This window comes from Ranitomeya imitator, chromosome 4 (assembly GCF_032444005.1).
Source record: "Ranitomeya imitator isolate aRanImi1 chromosome 4, aRanImi1.pri, whole genome shotgun sequence".
Lineage (NCBI taxonomy): Eukaryota > Metazoa > Chordata > Amphibia > Anura > Dendrobatidae > Ranitomeya > Ranitomeya imitator.
The window spans coordinates 600,921,466-600,941,536 of record NC_091285.1 but is presented as its reverse complement, the minus strand read 5'-3'; the positions used below and the strand labels follow the sequence as shown (position 1 = coordinate 600,941,536).

At 41.6% G+C, this 20,071-nt stretch overlaps 1 protein-coding gene across 4 annotated transcripts in view; it reads left to right on the top strand.

The window, feature by feature from the left end:
* SLC4A5 (solute carrier family 4 member 5) overlaps positions 1 to 20,071 on the top strand; it is a 146,017-nt gene that overhangs the window by 46,494 nt on the left and 79,452 nt on the right. For all 4 annotated transcript variants that reach the window (XM_069766522.1, XM_069766521.1, XM_069766520.1 and 1 more), the window contains 9 exons: positions 3,321 to 3,481; positions 3,655 to 3,810; positions 5,150 to 5,245; positions 5,904 to 5,959; positions 9,954 to 10,111; positions 11,441 to 11,528; positions 14,239 to 14,393; positions 14,609 to 14,752; positions 18,217 to 18,391. In XM_069766522.1, the coding sequence (XP_069622623.1) occupies positions 3,321 to 3,481; positions 3,655 to 3,810; positions 5,150 to 5,245; positions 5,904 to 5,959; positions 9,954 to 10,111; positions 11,441 to 11,528; positions 14,239 to 14,393; positions 14,609 to 14,752; positions 18,217 to 18,391 (1,189 nt within the window). The remainder of the gene's footprint in view (positions 1 to 3,320; positions 3,482 to 3,654; positions 3,811 to 5,149; positions 5,246 to 5,903; positions 5,960 to 9,953; positions 10,112 to 11,440; positions 11,529 to 14,238; positions 14,394 to 14,608; positions 14,753 to 18,216; positions 18,392 to 20,071) is intronic.

Below are 20,071 nucleotides of genomic sequence, written 5' to 3'. Positions count from 1 at the left end.
TAATGGCTCTTTGTATACTGATGTCACTATGGCGGCACTCTTGTAAATCACGTTGCTCCTTTCACGAGCACGGAAGTATACAGCTATGCTTCGAATTCAGGTTTACATCTGACATCACAGAGAGAGTGGTGCTCATAGGCCTGTGTTCAGATACTTGCTGCTAGTGAGACGTGCACCAGTCTTATGCTGCTCACTATGTGCCACCATGCTCAGGTATCAATTCCTCACTTTATTTTCTTACCACACTAGTGGGCCTCACACTGTTTATTCCTGTGATGAAAACGAACTTTGCTGAAACGCGTTGGATTGAGAGTTTGGGTTTAGTCCGTCTATGTTAGGACTACACTTGGGTACTGACCCTTTGAGAGCAAGAGTCCTTTCAGGACCACAACAGAGGTATTGTTCGGAATTAGTACTGTCTTGCTAACCCCGCAAGTGATGACCTGGTTCTATAGCACACTACTGTCAATTTTATATTGCTATTTATGGATCTTATGTCAGTTTGTGGGTGACACTATTACCAGGTTTGGTTTGGGCAACTTACACAAAGGCTCATAGACTAACTATTTCCTTACTAAGTCTTCATATAATCCAGTTGTTGAAGACCATTGACTTGATTTCTGCCTGTATAGTGTGCAACAAGTATAAGGACCTTTGAACTTAATATACACTTCTATATCTCAAACATTTTATTAGTTTTAATATCTCACCATATTCTATGCCACCAGTTACAGTGTGTGAATTCCTCTTTTAGAGATGTCAGCAAACTTTAATATAATCTTTAAAGATCAATTTTTAATAGTTTGCCTCCTTAAAGAAGCACTCCCGTCAAAGTTTTTAACCTCTTAATATATTGCAGTCATCATATTCTATGGCACTGCATACTTACAATTGCTCATTTTGTCTTTCTACCCAACTAATTCTTCTCTTTTTCATTAGGTCTATGACATCACATCATTAAATGCTGACTACCTGTATCCATCTAAGGCTATGTTCACACTTGCATACCGGGGCTTTGTGGAGGGCTGCGTACTTTCTCTATTATGCTCTGCCCACTTCCTCACTTCTTCGGTTTAGGTCCAACTACTTCTGCATGCTTCCTGCGTACCTATTTTTAACATTGGGTATGCAGGAAATGCGGATGTATGCGGATGTATGTGGATGCGTTGTTTTGACGCACCCGCCGACCGCACGAGAACGCAACTTGTTGCATTTTGTGCGGATGGCGAGTGCGTCAAAACGACGCATCCACATACATCCGCATACATCTGCATGTCCTGCGTACCCAATGTTAAAGATAGGTATGCAGGACGCATGCAGAAGTAGGCGGACCTAAACCGAAGAAGTGCAGAAGTGGGCAGAGTTTAGTGGAGGAAGTATGCAGCCCTCCGCAAAGTCCCGGTACGCAAGTGTGAACCTGGGGTTAGCTCTGTGTAGAAACAGGAGGTCTATTTTCCCTGCATAAATCATTCCCCTCTTCAATTTCTGACCCAGCTGTTCCCTCCACCTCCCGCCAGGGAATTTTGCTGTGACTTATTACTCATACAGAGAAAAGAGACTTGCTATTTCTACATAGATTTTACAAAGATCCAGCTACTCAGTTTTTAATCACGTGATGTCATAGACCTAATGGAAAAGAGAAGAATTATCCTGGTAAAAAGGCAAAATGAGTAATTGTAAGTACACAGTGCTATATAATATGATGACTGCAATATATTAAGAGGATAAAAACTTTGATTGGGGGAGTAAAATTTGACTATTAATGATTATATTAAAGTTTGAAGGGAATGCTTCGTTATTTTTGCCTCTCTCCTGCTGTATTCATCATAACTATTGAAAGTTTTCATATGACCTTTATATAAATAACTAGATGGTAGCCCGATTCTAACGCATTGGGTATTCTAGAATATGTATGTAGTTTATTTATGAAGATTTTAGAATAATGCATTGAATACACAGGATTCGGCCAACCGCGACCAATTAGCGAAGCGTGGTTCAAATCCCGCGCCAATTCGCAGCCGGACTGTGCCTGTCGCTGATTGTTCGTGGCCGGCCTCGTAGTATATAGCACAGCCACGTAGTATATAACAGCCCATGTAGTAAATAGCACAGCCACTTAGTACATAGCACAGCCACGTAGTATATTGCACAGCCACGTAGTATATAGCACAGCCCACGGAGTATATAGCACAGCCCACAGAGTATATAGCACAGCCATGTAGTATATAACACAGCCCACGGAGTATATAGCACAGCCCACGGAGTGTATAACAGCCCACATAGCATATAACACAGCTACATAGTTTATAACAGCCCACGTAGCATATAACACAGCTCATGTAGTATATAACAGCCCACGCACGCAGTATATAACACAGCCCACCTAGTATATAACACAGCCCACGTAGTGTATAACATAGCCCACATAGTATATAACAGCCCACGTAGTGTATAACATAGCCCACATAGTATATAACAGCCCACGTAGTGTATAACACAGCCCACGTAGTATATAGCAAAGCCCACGTATTAAATAGCACAGCCCACGTAGTATATAACAGCCCATGTAGTGTATAACACAACCACGTAGTATACAGCACAGCCGCGTAGGATATTGCACAGCTCACGTAGTATATAGCACAGCCACGTAGGATATTGCACAGCCACATAGGATATTGCACAGCCACGTAGTATATTGCACAGCCCACGTAGTTTATTGCACAGCCCACGTAGTATATTGCACAGGCCACATAGTATATTGCACAGCCCACGTAGTATATAGCAATGTGGGCATCATATCCCTGTTAAAAAAAGAATTAAAATAAAAAATAGTTATATACTCACCTTCCGTTGGCCCCAGGCGAAGCGTTTACTGATGGTCCTCGCGCGCGCCGGTCCCAAAAGTGCATTGCGGTCTCGCGAGATGATGATGTAGCGGTCTCGCAAGACCACTACGTCATCATCTCGCGAGATCGCAATGCATGGAGTGGTCACCGGAGTGTCGCGAGGAGCGGGAAAGGCCTGTTCTGGATCCGAGGGGCCAACGGACGGTGAGTATATAACTATTTTTTATTTTTTTTAATTATTTTTAAGATTAGATCTTTTTACTATTGATGCTGCATAGGCAGCATCAAGAGTAAAAAGTTGGTCACACAGGGTTAATAGCAGCATTATCGGAGTGCGTTACCACCACAAGTTACTCGAATTGGTAGACAGAAAACCTGCTGCCCATGAGAATATTTTTCCTCTGATCACAAGTTTCTTTGTAATAGCGTCATGAAAATTATCTATTGTACCATTATTTTTTTTGCTTTCATTAGGTGGATAAAATTTGAAGAGACAGTAGAAGAAGGTGGAGAGAGGTGGAGTAAGCCACATGTGTCAACATTGACCCTACACAGCCTATTCGAGCTGCGGACATGTCTCCAGACAGGAACTGTGTTGCTGGATTTAGATGGTTATTCCCTCCCACAGATTATAGGTACAAAATATTCTCTGGTTCATGAAAAAGTCTTGTTTGAGAAACTTTTTGGCAAACTGAAAGTTGCCCCCTGGTGCCAGGTCCAAGGTGACAATACAAGACAAAATACAATGGTTCATGTCATCTCTCTTTCAGTGCTGTGAACATGAAATTAACAATTTTTTTTTCTACAGATGACATAATTGAAAAGCAGGTAGAAGATGGGATACTAAAGCCTGACCTCAGGGAGAAAGTTAGTTTTGTTCTATTAAGGAAACACAGACACCAAACAAAGAAACCCATTCACCGATCTTTGGTGGACATTGGAAAATCTGTCTCCACTACTACCAGTAGGTTGAAGAAATTATTCATAACTACAACTTGGAAGATTCCTTTTTTTTTTTTTTTTGTTTGTTGTTTATGATAAAAAAAATATATTTTTATGATTTTTTTCTTTATAGAAGATATGTGTGAGTAAAGGATCATGAGTTTTACACATAGTAAGGTAGATGTGTAGATCAACAGAGGACAAACTTGATTAATATTGAATCTACTTTTCTTGAGCGTGAGTTACAGTAGGTGATTCAATATAAAACTAGAGATTGGAACATGTTCACATGGATGATCCATTACTGTTTTGCCCCATAGTAGTGTCCCATAGCATAGCTCCCAACTGTCCCAGATCCAGCAGTCTCGATGTGTGAGAGCTGTCCCGGGAGTTAAGGGTTACATCTGTGTGTCTGCAATGTCTTGTCTTCTGCTGTGCAGGAGTTTTAATGTTTTCTTTAGGGATGAGAGAATCTGAAATGTAAAGTTTGAGGTTCGTACTGGACAACTAGTGTCCAGCACCAAACTCCAATCACGTACTTTTTCCTGGAAGTCAGTTTTACTGTTTGGTTTCGGTGCTGAATAAAGTTTGTTGAAAGGCTGCAGTGCAGCCAATCAACAAACTTTTCAGCTGTGGGCACTTCTGGAGCCATCATATCCATGCCAATACTTGGCATGGATGTGATTGGCCAGTTCAACACGTGATCCAGCCTGTATAAATGCTGGATCATGGGTGGCGCTGTCATTGATGTGGGGCCCCCTATTTTTAATAGCCAGCCAAGGTAAAGCAGACAACTGTTGGCTTGTATTATTATACTGTATCCCATTTGTGATATGGCAATACTTATCAAAATGTTCAGTGGTTAGCAATCTCCTATGGGCAATGCTCTAGTAACAGGTACAGAAGACCACAGTGAGGGCAGTGCCCTCAACAGATTTGTCACTTCTTTTCCACCCAGAATGGGTGGAGTGCAACTGGTAATTAAACCTTGGTACTGCTTGAATACACACCCGGACCTCCTTCTCCTATTTTTCTCAAAGTCATCAAAGTTTCTAGTAATACATTTGTAGAACCTGTTATTAAATATAGGGGAAAATAAATTGTCAAGGGTATGGTAGGGAGCTAGTGTTAAACAAAATCACACCAAGTAGGTAGAAGATTCCTTTAACTACAACCAAAAACTATAGTTGAGGATTTTCTCTTTCTCCCAAGTTTTTCTGCTATAAAAACCTCTAAATGAGGTCATATAAGCACATTTCTGCTAACATTTTTGTTTTTATGATTCTCGTTTAGAATATATTGTATCTATGTATATTTTGTCACAGATTTCATCTGTATAAATTTCTCTTCACCTCCTGTAGATCGAATTCCAGCCCCAAGTGCCCCTGCCGGTAATCATCTCCATCGCTCTACGGAGGATCTGAGAATGAGACAGAACTGTAACTATGGAAGATTGCGTAGGTTTCCTCTTCTAGAAGGTTTGATCTGCTGTGTGTGTAATGTATGGGGCTGCGCTCTGGGCAGAGGACATTGTAAATTACTGAGTTGCTCTGGAGGCAGGAAGCTGAACTATTTCCTAAAGGACAATAACACACAACGTGACTTTATCAGCTTCCGCAAGGATTGTGCTATCCCTGTGATAAATGTTTCCTCCTAACTCGTGCATTTGGATATCTAATTTTCCATTTTGTTTTTCTTACATTTACTTATGTTTTCTTTGCAGACTTTTTTCTTATATCCACAATTTGAATGTAGTTTCGAATCGTTGCGATCAGTACTTTTCATTTTCACGGTCTAGTATGTATGCTGATCCAAATTAATTTTCACCTGGTATCAGGAGGTAATTTTTCTCATTTTAGGGCAGATTGGCTCATGCCTTATGTTTTGGGGTTTTTTTCTGCTTTCCTCTGGAATAATTAGGACAAACAAAGTTTCCTCTCTCCCTCCATCCACTCTGGTGGATGATGGACATGTTTTTTTTTTCCAATAATCTACATAGTTTTTTATATTATGGAAAGAAATAATGTTCAAAAATTAAAAAGGTTGTGATGCTGAATGGTGAAAATAAGATGATATTTCAGGTTTTTATCCATCTACGTGTGGTCTACATTCTAGGTCATGCACAAAGCAGAAGCATGAATGACATCTCCGAGACCCCAAGTTCTGATCAGGTATTGAGCTGTGATTATTTCCTTACTGATTAGCGGTTATAGAATCAGGACAATTTCCACTATTAGAAATTAGAAATACATGCAGCCGTACGCTCCGGTCCCGAGCGCCGGCGGCAGTGCCAGGTATTGAGGCGAGTGACTCACGCAAGTTTCTCGCATTGCACTCACAAGTGTCACCCCGGCCTTAGTAGACATATACGGGATATGTGTATGCTGAATACTGTACATACTCACCAAATATTGGATAGATAGATAATAATTGAATACTATTACACGTCAGCTTTTATATACCGTACTTTATTTTCACTGCTTGATTGGAGGAATCTACCAAAGTTGAAACTAGTGAAATGTGCATGTACAATTAAAGAGACTGACACCAGGTCAAAAGTAAACAGTTTTTGCTCTTAGTTTATTCCCGCTGCTCCCCTGAGTATTCCGGGGGTTTTTTTTAGGTTTTTTATTTAAATCTGCCATATGGTTCTAAAGATATGGGCCTTTTGATTTAGTGCTAATTTTATGTTCTTTTGTAAGGGGGTGTGGCTCACAGGATTCTCAGGGGCAGGTCTTCAGGGTGCTCTGCATTATTACACTTTAAGCCACACCCCTTGTAAGAGATTATTAGAAATTAGCAATAAATAAAATGTCTCGTATCTTTAAAATGGTGTGGTGGATTAAAAAATAAATAATAAAACAGAATATTCTGGGGAACAACAGGAATGAAAACAAGAGTAAAAACTGGACAATTTTGACCCGGTGACAGCTCCTCTTTAATAAAATGAATGTTTAGCCTTCACAAAATCTTTACAGGTGGAACAGTTTATAAAATACTAAGTTAAAGCATTTTCATCAGCTTTCACCCCGGGGACCAGAAGCTATGATGCTGAGGCCTGTGATTGACTGCAGCAGTAAAGTGACTGAAACATTGCATCATTGGATGCTACTGGAGGCATGTTCTTAAAGTCACCAGACCACTGTAGCCAGTCATAGTCCCCAGTGGTCAGGTGACCAAACAATGGACCATCATCAGTTCTGGTCCCAATGCAGACCACCAATACAGCTGTCAAATATGGGGAGATAGGAAGAAAGTGAATTTGCTTAATTGTGTTACTTGTAAGTCATCCATGCCACAGTTTACACTTCTATTGAGGCCGGACAAATCCTAATGTTTTTGACAATGTTAATTAAGCGTTTACAATGGTGTTAGGGACTGAGAGGGCAGCCAGGAAGGGTCAATTAATTTAGAAATGAACCACAATTCTCTACTTTATTTTATAAGAGCAATCAGTTTAAAGCTATAAATTAATTAAATGGGTCTTTCACATTATCCCTATTTGTAGAAGGGGCCCTTGGGCAATAAGTTGATCATGACTTGTCCAACTGCTGGGATCTTCAGTGATCAGCTGTTATCTGTGAGGAATAGTGATGAGCGAATATACTCGTTACTCGAGATTTCCCGAGCACGCTCAGGTGTCCTCCGAGTATTTATTAGTGCTCGGAGATTTAGTTTTCTTCGCCGCAGCTGAATGATTTACATCTGTTAGACAGCATACAGTTGTGGCCAAACATATTAACACCCCTGCAATTCTGTCAGATAATACTCAGTTTCTTCCTCAAAATGATTGCAAAAACAAATTCTTTGGTATTATTATCTTCATTTAATTTGTCTTAAATTAAAAGACACAAAAGAGAATGAAGCAAAAAGCAAAACATTGATCATTTCACACAAAACTCCAAAAATGGGCCAGTGTTGGCACCCTCTGCCTAATACCATCAATGAGTTTCTTACAATGCTCTGCTGGAATTTTAGACCATTCTTCTTTGGCAAACTACTCCAGGTCCCTGATATTTGAAGGGTGCCTTCTCCAAACTGCCATTTTCAGATCTCTCCACAGGTGATCTATGAGATTCAGGTCTGGACTCATTGCTGGCCACCATAGAAGTCTCCAGTGCTTTCTCTCAAACCATTTTCTAGTGCTTTTTGAAGTGTGTTTTGGGTCATTGTCCTGCTGGAAGACCCATGACCTCTGAGGAAGACCCAGCTTTCTCACACTGGGCCCTACATTATGCTGCAAAATTTGTTGGTAGTCTTCAGACTTCATAATGCTATGCACACGGTCAAGCAGTCCAGTGCCAGAGGCAGCAAAGCAACCCCAAAACATCAGGGACCTCCACCATGTTTGACTGTAGGGACCGTGTTCTTTTCTTTGAATGCCTCTTTTTTCTCCTGTAAACTCTATGTTGATGCCTTTGCCCAAAGAGCTCTACTTTTGTCTCATCTGACCAGAGAACATTCTTCCAAAACATTTTAGGCTTTTTCAGGTAAGTTTTGGCAAACTCCAGCCTGGCTTTTTTATGTCTCGGGGTAAGAAGTGGGGTCTTCCTGGGTATCCTGCCATACAGTCCCTTTTCATTCAGACGCCGACAGATAGTACGGGTTGACACTGTTGTACCCTCGGACTGCAGGGCAGCTTGAACATGTTTAGATGTTAGTCGAGGTTCTTTATCCAACATCCACACAATCTTGCGTTGAAATCTCTTGTCAATTTTTCTTTTCCGTCCACATCTAGGGAGGTTAGCCACAGTGCCATGGGCTTTAAACTTCTTGATGACACTACGCACGGTAGACACAGGAACATTCAGGTCTTTGGAGATGGACTTATAGCCTTGAGATTGCTCATGCTTCCTCACAATTTGGTTTCTCAAGTCCTCAGACAGTTCTTTGGTCTTCTTTCTTTTCTCCATGCTCAATGTGGTACACACAAGGACACAGGACAGAGGTTGAGTCAACTTTAATCCATGTCAACTGGCTGCAAGTGTGATTTAGTTATTGCCAACACCTGTTAGGTGCCACAGGTAAGTTACAGGTGCTGTTAATTATACAAATTAGAGAAGCATCACATGATTGTTCGAACAGTGCCAATACTTTTGTTCACCCCCTTTTTTATGTTTGGTGTGGAATTATATCCAATTTGGCTTTAGGACAATTCTTTTTGTGTTTTTTCATTTAAGACAAATTAAATGAAGATAATGATACCAAAAAATTTGTGTTTGCAATCATTTTCAGGAAGAAACTGAGTATTATCTGACAGAATTGCAGGGGTGTCAATACTTTTGGCCACAACTGTAAGTACATGTGAGGGTTGCCTGGTTGGTAGGGAATCCCCACATGTAATTAAGCTGGCTAACAGATGTAAATGATTCAGCTGTGGCGAAGAAAACTAAATCTTTGAGCACTAATAAATACTCGGAGGACACCCGAGCGTGCTCGGGAAATCTCGAGTAACGAGTATATTCGCTCATCACTAGTGAGGAACCCTGGCAGTAAGTGTTCAATTTCCCTGCACTCCACTACAGGAGAAACGGAGCATTACATGGTGACTATTCAGATCAATCAGTTGTCTGTGGAATGCAAGACAGGACAAGTCCTCCAAAGAGAAATATAATATGCAAATTGTCTCTCAGAGAAAAAGAGGACTTAAACTCTATAGCGCCACCTGTTGGAAGTAACGATCCTACAAGTCACAATCAACCCTTTAACGAGTCGTGCAATATGACTTAGGATAAAAGCGACTCATTAAAGGGTTGATTTTGACTTGTAGGATCTCTACTTCCAACAGGTGGTGCTATAGAGTTTAAGTCCTCTTTTTCTCTGAGAGGCAATTTGCATAGTATATTTCCCAGAGGAGCATTGCATGGCGAATAACCCTCCTTACCTTGACAAGCCAGAGCTGGTATGTCACTCTCCATAAGGAGAAACGTTACCCCTTAGACTCCAGTCCAAAGAGACAGACACTCTTTGGAATTGGTCACCATTCTCGTCAAAGGAGGAGATTCTGAGCAGTGAAATCCCCTTTAGTAACTGGGTTTTCTAAACTTGACACCCCCTTATTTGTAGCTCACCCGATGGGCGGAATCTATTGTCCTTAGAAATCTGTGCCTATAAGCCCTTGAGTTGTAAATTTGATTCTGATCCTGTCCCTCTTTGTTCTTCCAGTTGAGAAATAAGTTTATAAAGAAAATCCCTCGTGATGCGGAAGCTTCCAATGTTTTCATTGGAGAAGTAGACTTCTTAGACAAACCATTTGTAGCATTTGTACGACTGGTCCAGTCTTTAATGCTTGGAGGCGTCACAGAGGTTCCAGTGCCCACAAGGTAATGGCTAACATTTATATTGACTTAAAGGGAATCTGTCAGTAGGATCAGCCCTCCTAAGCCGTCTATGTGGGCATGTAGGCCATAGGAAGCTGAATAAAATGATACCTTGTATCTGTGATCCAAAGTTTTATTCCATAGAAATCCACGTTTTTCTTAATATGTAAATGAGCTTTTAAGATCTATTGGCCAGACACAGATCTTCCTGCAAATCTGCCTCCAGAGATTATTTTAAATGAAAGGTTCGCTACCAGTGTGAGACGAGACATGTAGACCAGGAGAGCGGACTCTCAGTCATTACATGTCTCACACTGGTAAGGCCTCCTTTCAGTTATAATAATCTCTGGAGACAGATTCTCAGGGAGAACTCTATGTCTGGCCCATAGATCTAACAGCTCAGTTATATATTAAGAAAAATGTGTATTTCTCTGGAATAAGACATTGTATTACCGATATCAAGGAATCATATTATTCAGCTTCCTATGACCTACGTGCCCATATAGACAGCTTAGGAGGGTTGATCCTACTGACAGATTCCCATTAAATCTCTCATAAAGAAAAATAAAGTGAAATGGTACAGATACAATGCCCTATAGACTATAAGGGGGGCGACAAAAACAGCATGGTCCTATATCAATAGTTTTGCTTCCATGACACATTGTCTCAAAGGGATGGCTACATTTTAATTAACACTGAGAAAAGTGCTGTAAAATGCCTCCCTAATGATTGCATAGCCAAATGTAATGCTTTGCTTAGTGAATCTTAACCCCCTCCTCTGATTAACAATAACTTTATTGAGCACCCAGCCTATTGACACATACAATAACCCCATTAAAGGGGTTGTCCATGGAAGATAAGTTATCATGTAACAGTAGGATATATTATACTATCTCCTAGCTGATGGGGGTCTGACCTCTGGAGAATGCAGAGATGTCTGGACAGAGCTTGGACATTATGTGGACATATTCTCCTCTAGCAGTAACCAGAGTAATACATTGTCTTATACAATATGCTAGATTTTTTTTCCCAGCAAGTACATACAGATTTTGACACAAAATTCCTCTCTATAACATTGGAGTAATATAGTCGAAAATAAAATAATAATAATAATAATAATAATAATAATAAGTAAACACGACAGAGAGCATCGCTGGATTGTCAGTGCTGGATCATCATGGAAAAGAATAAATGAGTAGAGTTTCCTTATATTTTTGTAATCATCATAATGTCAACAGCTACAGTATACTGTATGTAAAACTTATTTGATGATTTGCATATATAGAAGGGGTATTACTGATCCTAACTATATTATTCCTCCCCCTTTATTAGGTTCCTTTTTATTCTACTGGGTCCAGTGGGTAAAATCAAGTCTTACATTGAAATTGGCAGAGCGATTGCAACCTTAATGGTGGATGATGTAAGTAATAAATACTACATAGGTGATTTTCATGCAGATATATTAGTGCACATAGCCCCGATTCATTAACACTAGCGTTTTGCATCTCAGTCATGATGAACAGTGCGTTGGAGTAAAATGCACCAAATTCATTAAGAGGTGGGCGATTCTTAATGAATTTGGCGCACCTTTCAGTTGTAACAGTCACAGTGGCCGAGGGCCGCATCCATGCCCCGCCATGCTACAGGAAGGTAGGGATCCTGGCTGGGTGACCTATTACCTTAGCGATACGCCACTGCAGACCACATGTTGCCACTTGTTGTGTCACTGCATTTTCAGTTCCTCATAGGAGAACTCATGTCTTAGCCTGACCATCTTCTCCTTCTATGTCCCTCAGGTTTGACTACACTTTCTTATCTACTATAGATGATGTTTTTGTAGGCCCCATTTGCCACTTGAGTTAAGAAATCCTTCCCCAACTTAATCCATGTTTACTAAAAGCGTGCTATCTAAGTATGGTCTCTCCTCTTCATACACAACACTCCATTTCAATGCAGGTCTGCTAACATTAAGATCATACATCTATCTCTTTTCAGTATTTTTCCCTATATACCTAACATCAGGAAACTGTATCTCCCATTTAACACCTCCCACCATGGGCTGGCCCAAACAATTAACCCTATCCACTAGTTAGCTAAGTTCCCCAGCCACTAGATAGATAATACAACATTCACAACATGGCAATGTGGAGCGGTCGGCCAGGGCCGTGGGGATATTCGGTACCAAGCCAGTTCTTAAAGGGGACGTAAAGGTGTCACGGCAGCAGTGACCCGGTCCATGGCCCGGGGCGTCCAATAAAAGGGGTATAAAGTTTATAGGATAAATGTTCGTGACGCCACCTGTGGTACTCGGCAAATGTGAGATGTTAGCCAACGCTGCTTGAAGAGACCACTGGGGCTGTTGGTGACACAGCAGAGTTGGTACAGCTCTCCACAGGCAGAGCTTTAGTCCCAGGACACTTAGATTGTAATATGATGGTGTTGGCAGTTGTGGTAGCTGTAGTGCAGGGTAAATAAGTGTGAGGACACAGCGGGGTGCAGTTTCCAATGCTTTACTTACAGTTCTCAGTTGCCCCAGCCAGGGTGCTGTGTCCTCCGAGTAAGTGGTCCAGCCAGCTCTCAAGCAATTTGGGTGCACTTTCCAGAACCCTCTTTCATATGTCCTTTCCTGGCCGTGTCTCTGCCCTGGCTTCACCTCTCCTGCCCTGCGCCTGCCACACAGTGTCCCAAGCCAGCAGCCGCTGATCGGTGTGCACTAAATCCCCCTGAATCATATATGGATGCCTTTTCAGAAAATGTGTGCAGATTTGACTTTGCTTCCTGCAAAATCCACAGTCTCCGGTTATTTAGCTGCATCCTTAGTTTCTCCACTAGAATCGGGCTGGTCCCCTAACTACGACCTGGTCCCTCCACCGACCATACCAGCGGATACAGGCCCCACGGATGGATCTCTCACTATCCGTGCCCCTAGGACCCCCTTCTCTCCTTCTGGGAGCTTCCTTCTGGTTCTCCCTCTCAATTCTCTCTTCTGTCTGTCAGAAGCTGCAGACCCTCATGTCTGCTCTGCTTTCGCAATCTCCCTAACCTTTCCTCCTAATTAGCTCCTCTCCTACTCTACCTACCCCACTCACTCCTCTAGCACCCTTTCCTATCCAGCCTGGGATGAGGCCATCCCCCTTAGGGTACGCCCAGGTGCCCTGACTGAATTGACTAGTGTTGGATGCAGGTGTAGGGTTCTGTGCCATGCTCCCTCCTTACCTGAGAGCGGAATACCACTCCTCTGGATGAGGTGCAGTACTCTGTGACGACTGGACCCCAGGGGCGCCACAAATGCATTATATAACTATAAGATCTTCAAGGAGGGTGTCGACAGCTTCTGCACTCCTTTACAAAACAGCCATGCACCACTGCAAGGCATGTACGTCAGTCTGGGATTGGTGTACAATTGTATCATTATTTGCACCATTTTTATGCTAAAAATTATGATTTTTTCAGTCATACCTTCTTCTGGCCGTGCTCTACCCACTTATCAAAAAGTTGATGGACCTGGCCTAGAATGGCGTAATAAAAGTCACAAAATTTTGCCAATTACGAGTTGGGTAAAAATTTTGCATCATTTCGAGTATTTTTACTCCCAAAAACTAGTGTCAGCAGCTTAATGAATCAGCCCCATAGTGTCTGTATAAAGAGTCAATTCTAATCCCATCGCTTCCACTTTAGGGGATTATTTCTTCACTTATTAATAATAATTTTGCTTCAGCTGTAGCTCTTTATATAGTATTTGGGTGGCGGGAGATTAAAAAAAAAGTTTTATTTTTGAAGGGGAAACTGTCTTTTGTCTTTGGGGTGTGTCTGGCATTTCGGGAGAATAGAGCTGAGCTGCAATGTCAGCGGCAGCACATGGAAAACTGTTAATAAACCTATAAGAAAAGAAAATAGATTTTTTTAAAAATCGAATACAACCGTTAAATTCACAGTTGCCAACATTTCAAGGATATTTACGGTAAGTCCTGCCCAGAACTCCACGAGGTCCTCCCAGGAATGGCTTCAACCCACCCCAAAACTTCCACTTTTTGGCAAGATTTTCATTATCCCCTCCCGTGGATACAGTCATTATACATTCTTACCTACCAGTGGCTCCATTGTATTATCCTACCATCTACTTGTTTTAGTTGTTCAGTGATGTCGCTTACAAAGCCAGAGATCGTGAGGATCTGATCGCAGGAATAGATGAGTTCTTGGATGAAGTCATTGTCCTTCCACCTGGAGAATGGGATCCTACCATCAGAATAGAGCCTCCCAAAAAGATCCCCTCAGCAGATCAGAGGTAGGTGTTTACAAGCTACATACAATGATCACTATATCACTCATTCTTTCCATGCAGGAGAGATTGCCAGCAAGACTTCCATCTCTGGTGGTCTCCATAAATAGAGCCAGGCCACCCCCTACCTAACCATAGCTGTTCCAAGGTTCAAGCTAAACATTTCTCCAATGCTGTATGTATTAATGAAAGTCAGCAAACTCAATATTTGTCTTCTGCAGAAAATCAGTGTTCTCAGTTAATGAAGCCGGACAAATGAATGGGTCAGCTGGTGGAGGAGGTGGCGGAAGTGGCGGAGGCGGAAGTGAGGATGAAGAAATGCCTGGTGCACATGAGGTTGGGGAGGAACTCTCATGGACTGGCAGGTGCGGAACAGACAAAAACATTTTAACTTAAGCAAATGTTCTTCAAAATGATTTCTAGTTTTTTTTTCATAGTATTCAAACTTCCATATAAAATAATTAAATCCTGCAGACATTCTTACAATTAAGCATCATACATGATCACCAGGGGGCAACGCTCAAAGGGTTAACGCTAACACCACAAAACAGAAAGAAAACAGCATCCCAATGTGTATAAAAAATATATATAGTTTTCTTGATATCAAATAACTTGTTCATCAGAATATATGCGGTATTAAAAAAGCTAGAATTACAAAAAGAAGAATAGGATGGCCCAGGGATACAGACGGCTGGCGCCATATTTCTTAGGAGCCATATAAAACATATTCATATGAACAGCAGTCATCTCACATATAAAGAATGGAAATATCATGCAGTATAGAGGTGGCAGGATAGCGCTACCATGAGTAACCTGTGAAGGCAGCTCACCAGTAACTACAGCTTCTTTCCTTTAAAACTATAAGGCTATGTGCACACGTTACGGATTCGCAGCTGTTTTCCATGCGTTGTACAGTACCATGTAAACCTATTGAAAACGAAATCCGCAGTGCACATGCTGCAGAAAATACAGCGCGGAAACGCTGCATTGTTTATTCCGCAGAATGGCAATTCTTTGTGCGGATTCCACAGCGGTTTACACCTGCTCCTCAATAAGAATCCGCAGGTGTAAAACCGCAGGTGGAATCCACACAAAAAACACAGGAAATACGTGGTAAAGCCTCAGGTAATCCGCAGTGCATTTTACCTGCGGATTTTGCAAAAACGGTGCGGAAAAATCCGCACACGAATCCGCAACGTGTGCACATAGCCTAAATGTGGATGAAGTGCAGTTTTATTGTAATTTCCCCCTAATGGGGATTTGATCATTGCACTCTATGGCATCAAAGGGAATATTTCATCAGGTTTTGTTATGTAATCCGAGAGCAGCATGATGTAGGATATGAGACCATGATTCCAGCGATGTGTCACTTACTGGGCTGCTTGCTGTGATTTTGATCCAATCACAGTTTTCTCTGCTGCAGATCTAGCAGTGCTCAAATGCTGAGCCCTATATAACCCCACCCACACCACTGATTATTGGCAGCTCTCTGTGTTTCTGTATACACGCTGCATAGGCAGAAAGCTGCAATTCAGTGGTGGGGGCGGGGTTGCAAAGAGCTCAATATTCAGAGAACGGCTAGAACTCTAATTAAAATACCGAGCAAGCATTCAGTAAGTGACACATCGATGGAATCAGGGTCTTCGTGCCAACATAATGCTGTTCTCAGATGGGGTATAAAAAATCTGGTGATATTTTCCCTTTAATCTAATCCACCCCTGATGTCATTAGTATGTATATACATACAGTGCCTTACGAAAGTATTGTGCCCCCTGGAACTTTTCAACCTTTTCCCACATATCAAGCTTCAAACATAAAGATGCCAAATGTAAATTTTTGGTGAAGAATCAACAAGAAGTGGAACACAATTGTGAAGTTGAACGAAATTTATTGGTTATTTTACATTTTTGTGGAAGTTCAAAAACTGAAAAGTGAGGCGTGAAATATTATTCGGCCCCTTTAACTTAATATTTTGTTGCGCCATCTTTTCCTGCGATTACAGCTGCAAGTCATTTGGGGTATGTCTCTATCAGTTTTGTACATCGAGAGACTGAAATTCTTGCCCATTGTTCCTTGGCAAACAGCTCGAGCTCAGTGAGGTTTGATGGAGATCGTTTGTGAACAGCAGTTTTCAGCTCTTTCCACAGATTCTCGATTGGATTGAGGTCTGGACTTTGACTTGGCCATTCTAACACCTGGATATGTTTATTTGTGAACCATTCCATTGTAGATTTTGCTTTATGTTTGGGATCATTGTCTTGTTGGAAGACAAATCTGTGTCCCAGTCTCAGGTCTTTTGCAGAATCCAACAGGTTTTCTTCAAGAATGATCCTGTATTTGGCTCCATCCATCTTCCCATCAATTTTAACCATCTTCCCTGTCCCTGCTGAAGAAAAGCAGGCCCAAACCATGATGCTGCCACCACCATGTTTGACAGTGGGGATGGTGTGTTCAGGGTGATGAGCTGTGTTGCCTTTACGCCAAATATATCGTTTGGCATTGTTGCCAAAAAGTTCGATTTTGGTTTCATCTGAGCAGAGCACCTTCTTCCAATGTTTGATGTGTGTCCCAGGTGGCTTGTTGCAAACATTAATCAACACTTTTTATGGATATCTTTGAGAAATGACTTTCTTCTTGCCACTCTTCCATAAAGGCCAGATTTGTGCAGTGTACGACTGATTGTTGTCCTATGGACAGACTGTCCCACCTCAGCTGTAGATCTCTGCAGTTCATTCACAGTGATCATGGGCCTCTTGGCTGCATCTCTGATCAGTCTTCTCTTTGTTTGAGATGAAAGTTTAGAGGGACGGCTGGGTCTTGTTAGATTTGCAGTGGTATGATACTCCTTCCATTTCAATATGATCGCTTGCACAGTGCTCCTTGAATGTTTAAAGTTTTGGAAATCATTTTGTATCCAAATCCAGCAACAGTATCATGGACCTGCCTGTTGTGTTCCTTGGTCTTCATGATGTTCTCTGTGCTTCAAACAGAATCCTGAGACTATCACAGAGCAGGTGCATTTATACAGAGACTTGATTACACACAGGTGGATTATATTTATCATCATTAGGCATTTAGGACAATATTGGATCATTCAGAGATCCACAATGAACTTCTGGAGTGAGTTTGCTGCACTGAAAGTAAAGGGGCTAAATAATATTGCACGCCCCACTTTTCAGTTTTTGAATTTCCACAAAAATTTTAAATAACCAATAAATTTCGTTCAACTTCACAATTGTGTTCCACTTGTTGATTCTTCACGAAAAATTTACATTTGGTATCTTTATGTTTGAAGCATGATATGTGGGAAAAGGTTGAAAAGTTCCAGGGGGCCGAATACTTTTGCAAGGCACTGTATGTGCATGCATTGAAAGGAGTGAATGTTGCATTGTGTACATATTGTATAGTGATCCTGTATGAGGTAACACCGAGCAGGAGGACTGGGAGGCACGAAACACCCAATCTTGTAGGATAATCAACTGCTGATAAAGCACACCATTGGAATTGGGGGTCTCTGCCCCTACATTATGATGCTCTCAGATTACATTGTAAAAACATGCTGCTGGATTGCATGTAAGATGGCAATCAATGCATTTACAAGAGATTAATAAATTAGTGTAAAAAATAATAATGTTAAATTCTTAAATTAATCAGCACATAACATTTTACCAATAAATGACATAAAAGATAGAGATTTACTTTACTCTAATTGAAGATAATAAAAAAAATCATAATTTTATGACTAAAAGTGAAAATCCAGTTAAATCTACATACAATCGGATCACATGTTTCTTGGGGACCTCAGCTGATATCAGTATTTGCCCCGCAGGTTCTGTGGAGGACTTTACCTGGATATTAAAAGAAAACTGCCATGGTTCCTGAGTGATTTCTATGAAGCCTTCCACATTCAGTCCATTTCCGCCATTCTTTTCATCTACCTCGGTTGTATAACAAATGCCATCACATTTGGTGGGTTGCTGGGTGATGCTACAGACAACTATCAGGTATGAGCAAGGATGGAAGCCTAGAATGGCGTAACCGGTGACTTTAAGGCTTGGGTCGTTCCCTGATTTGTTCCTGATCCCTGACCTTTCCTAACCCACTACAATCACCCTCTCCTTCCTTTCAACCCCTTTCCCCCTCTTTTTCCTGCTCTCCCCCTCTCCCTAACCCCCTCACCACTCCACCTTCTGCTGCCGAGCGCTGATCAGCACTTGATCTCTGATTAGTCCTTGATCGCTCAATGCTTGGCAGGTTTTTTTTTGGTTTGTGCGTCCTGCATCCACCGAGCGCTGATAAGTGACGCAAATCACTTATCGGCACTCGTGCTCACTGTTTTCCAGGACTTTTTTTTGTCTATGTCTATCCCAACCTTTCACTACCTTCGCACATGCATTCTGCAGCCACCGAGCACTGATCAGTGACACACCCACTTAGCGCTGGACGGTGATGAACATCACCGATCCGCCTCCAGTTTTGGGGTTTTTTATGTGTGTGTGAAAAAAGAATTAAACAAATCTAGATTATCTGATAAGATTAGATTAGGGGCTGTAAAAATATACCATAGTAATCTGTGTCTACTACAGTATTTTTTATTGAATTTAGCCAGGGTTAAGGTACCTTCACACATAACGATATTGTTAACGATATCGTTGCTTTTTGTGACGTAGCAACGATATCGTTAATGAAATCGTTATGTGTGACAGCGACCAACGATCAGGCCCCTGCTGGGAGATCGTTGGTCGCTGAATAAAGTCCACAACTTTATTTGGTCGCTGGACTCCTGCTGACATCGCTGGATCGGCGTGTGTGACACCGATCCAGCGATGTCTTCACTGGTAACCAGGGTAAACATCGGGTAACTAAGCGCAGGGCCGCGCTTAGTAACCCGATGTTTACCCTGGTTACCATCCTAAAAGTAAAAAAAAACAAACACTACATACTTACCTACAGCCGTCTGTCCTCGGCGCTCTGCTCTGCACTCCTCCTGCACTGGCTGTGAGCGTCGGTCAGCCGGAAAGCAGAGCGGTGACGTCACCGCTCTGCTTTCCGGCCGCTGTGCTCACAGCCAGTACAGGAGGAGTGCAGAGCACAGCGCTGGAGGACAGACAGCGTTAGGTAAGTATGTAGTGTTTGTTTTTTTTACTTTTAGGATGGTAACCAGGGTAAACATCGGGTTACTAAGCGCGGCCCTGCGCTTAGTTACCCGATGTTTACCCTGGTTACCGGCATCGTTGGTCGCTGGAGAGCGGTCTGTGTGACAGCTCTCCAGCGACCAACAGCGACGCTGCAGCGATCCGGATCGTTGTCGGTATCGTTGCAGCGTCGCTTAATGTGAAGGGGCCTTTAGTGTCAGATAGTAAAGTGTTAAAAACATAAATAATAATACTTTAGATTAGTTGATCGGACTAGATTAGGGACAGTAAAAACATACTGTTGTAATCAGCATCTACTACAGTATTTTTTTTACTGAAATTAGTTGGGGTTAGTATCATATAGTAAAGAGTGAAAAAAAATAAAAAATAAACTTAGATTAGTTGATAAGGCAAGATTAGATTGTTGTCTTTTGTTTTTGGTGTGAAAAAAGATTAAAAAAAAAGATTTAGATTAGTTGATATAGGACTAGATTAGGGACAGTAAAAATATACTGTAGTAAACAGTGACTACTACAGATTTTTTTTACT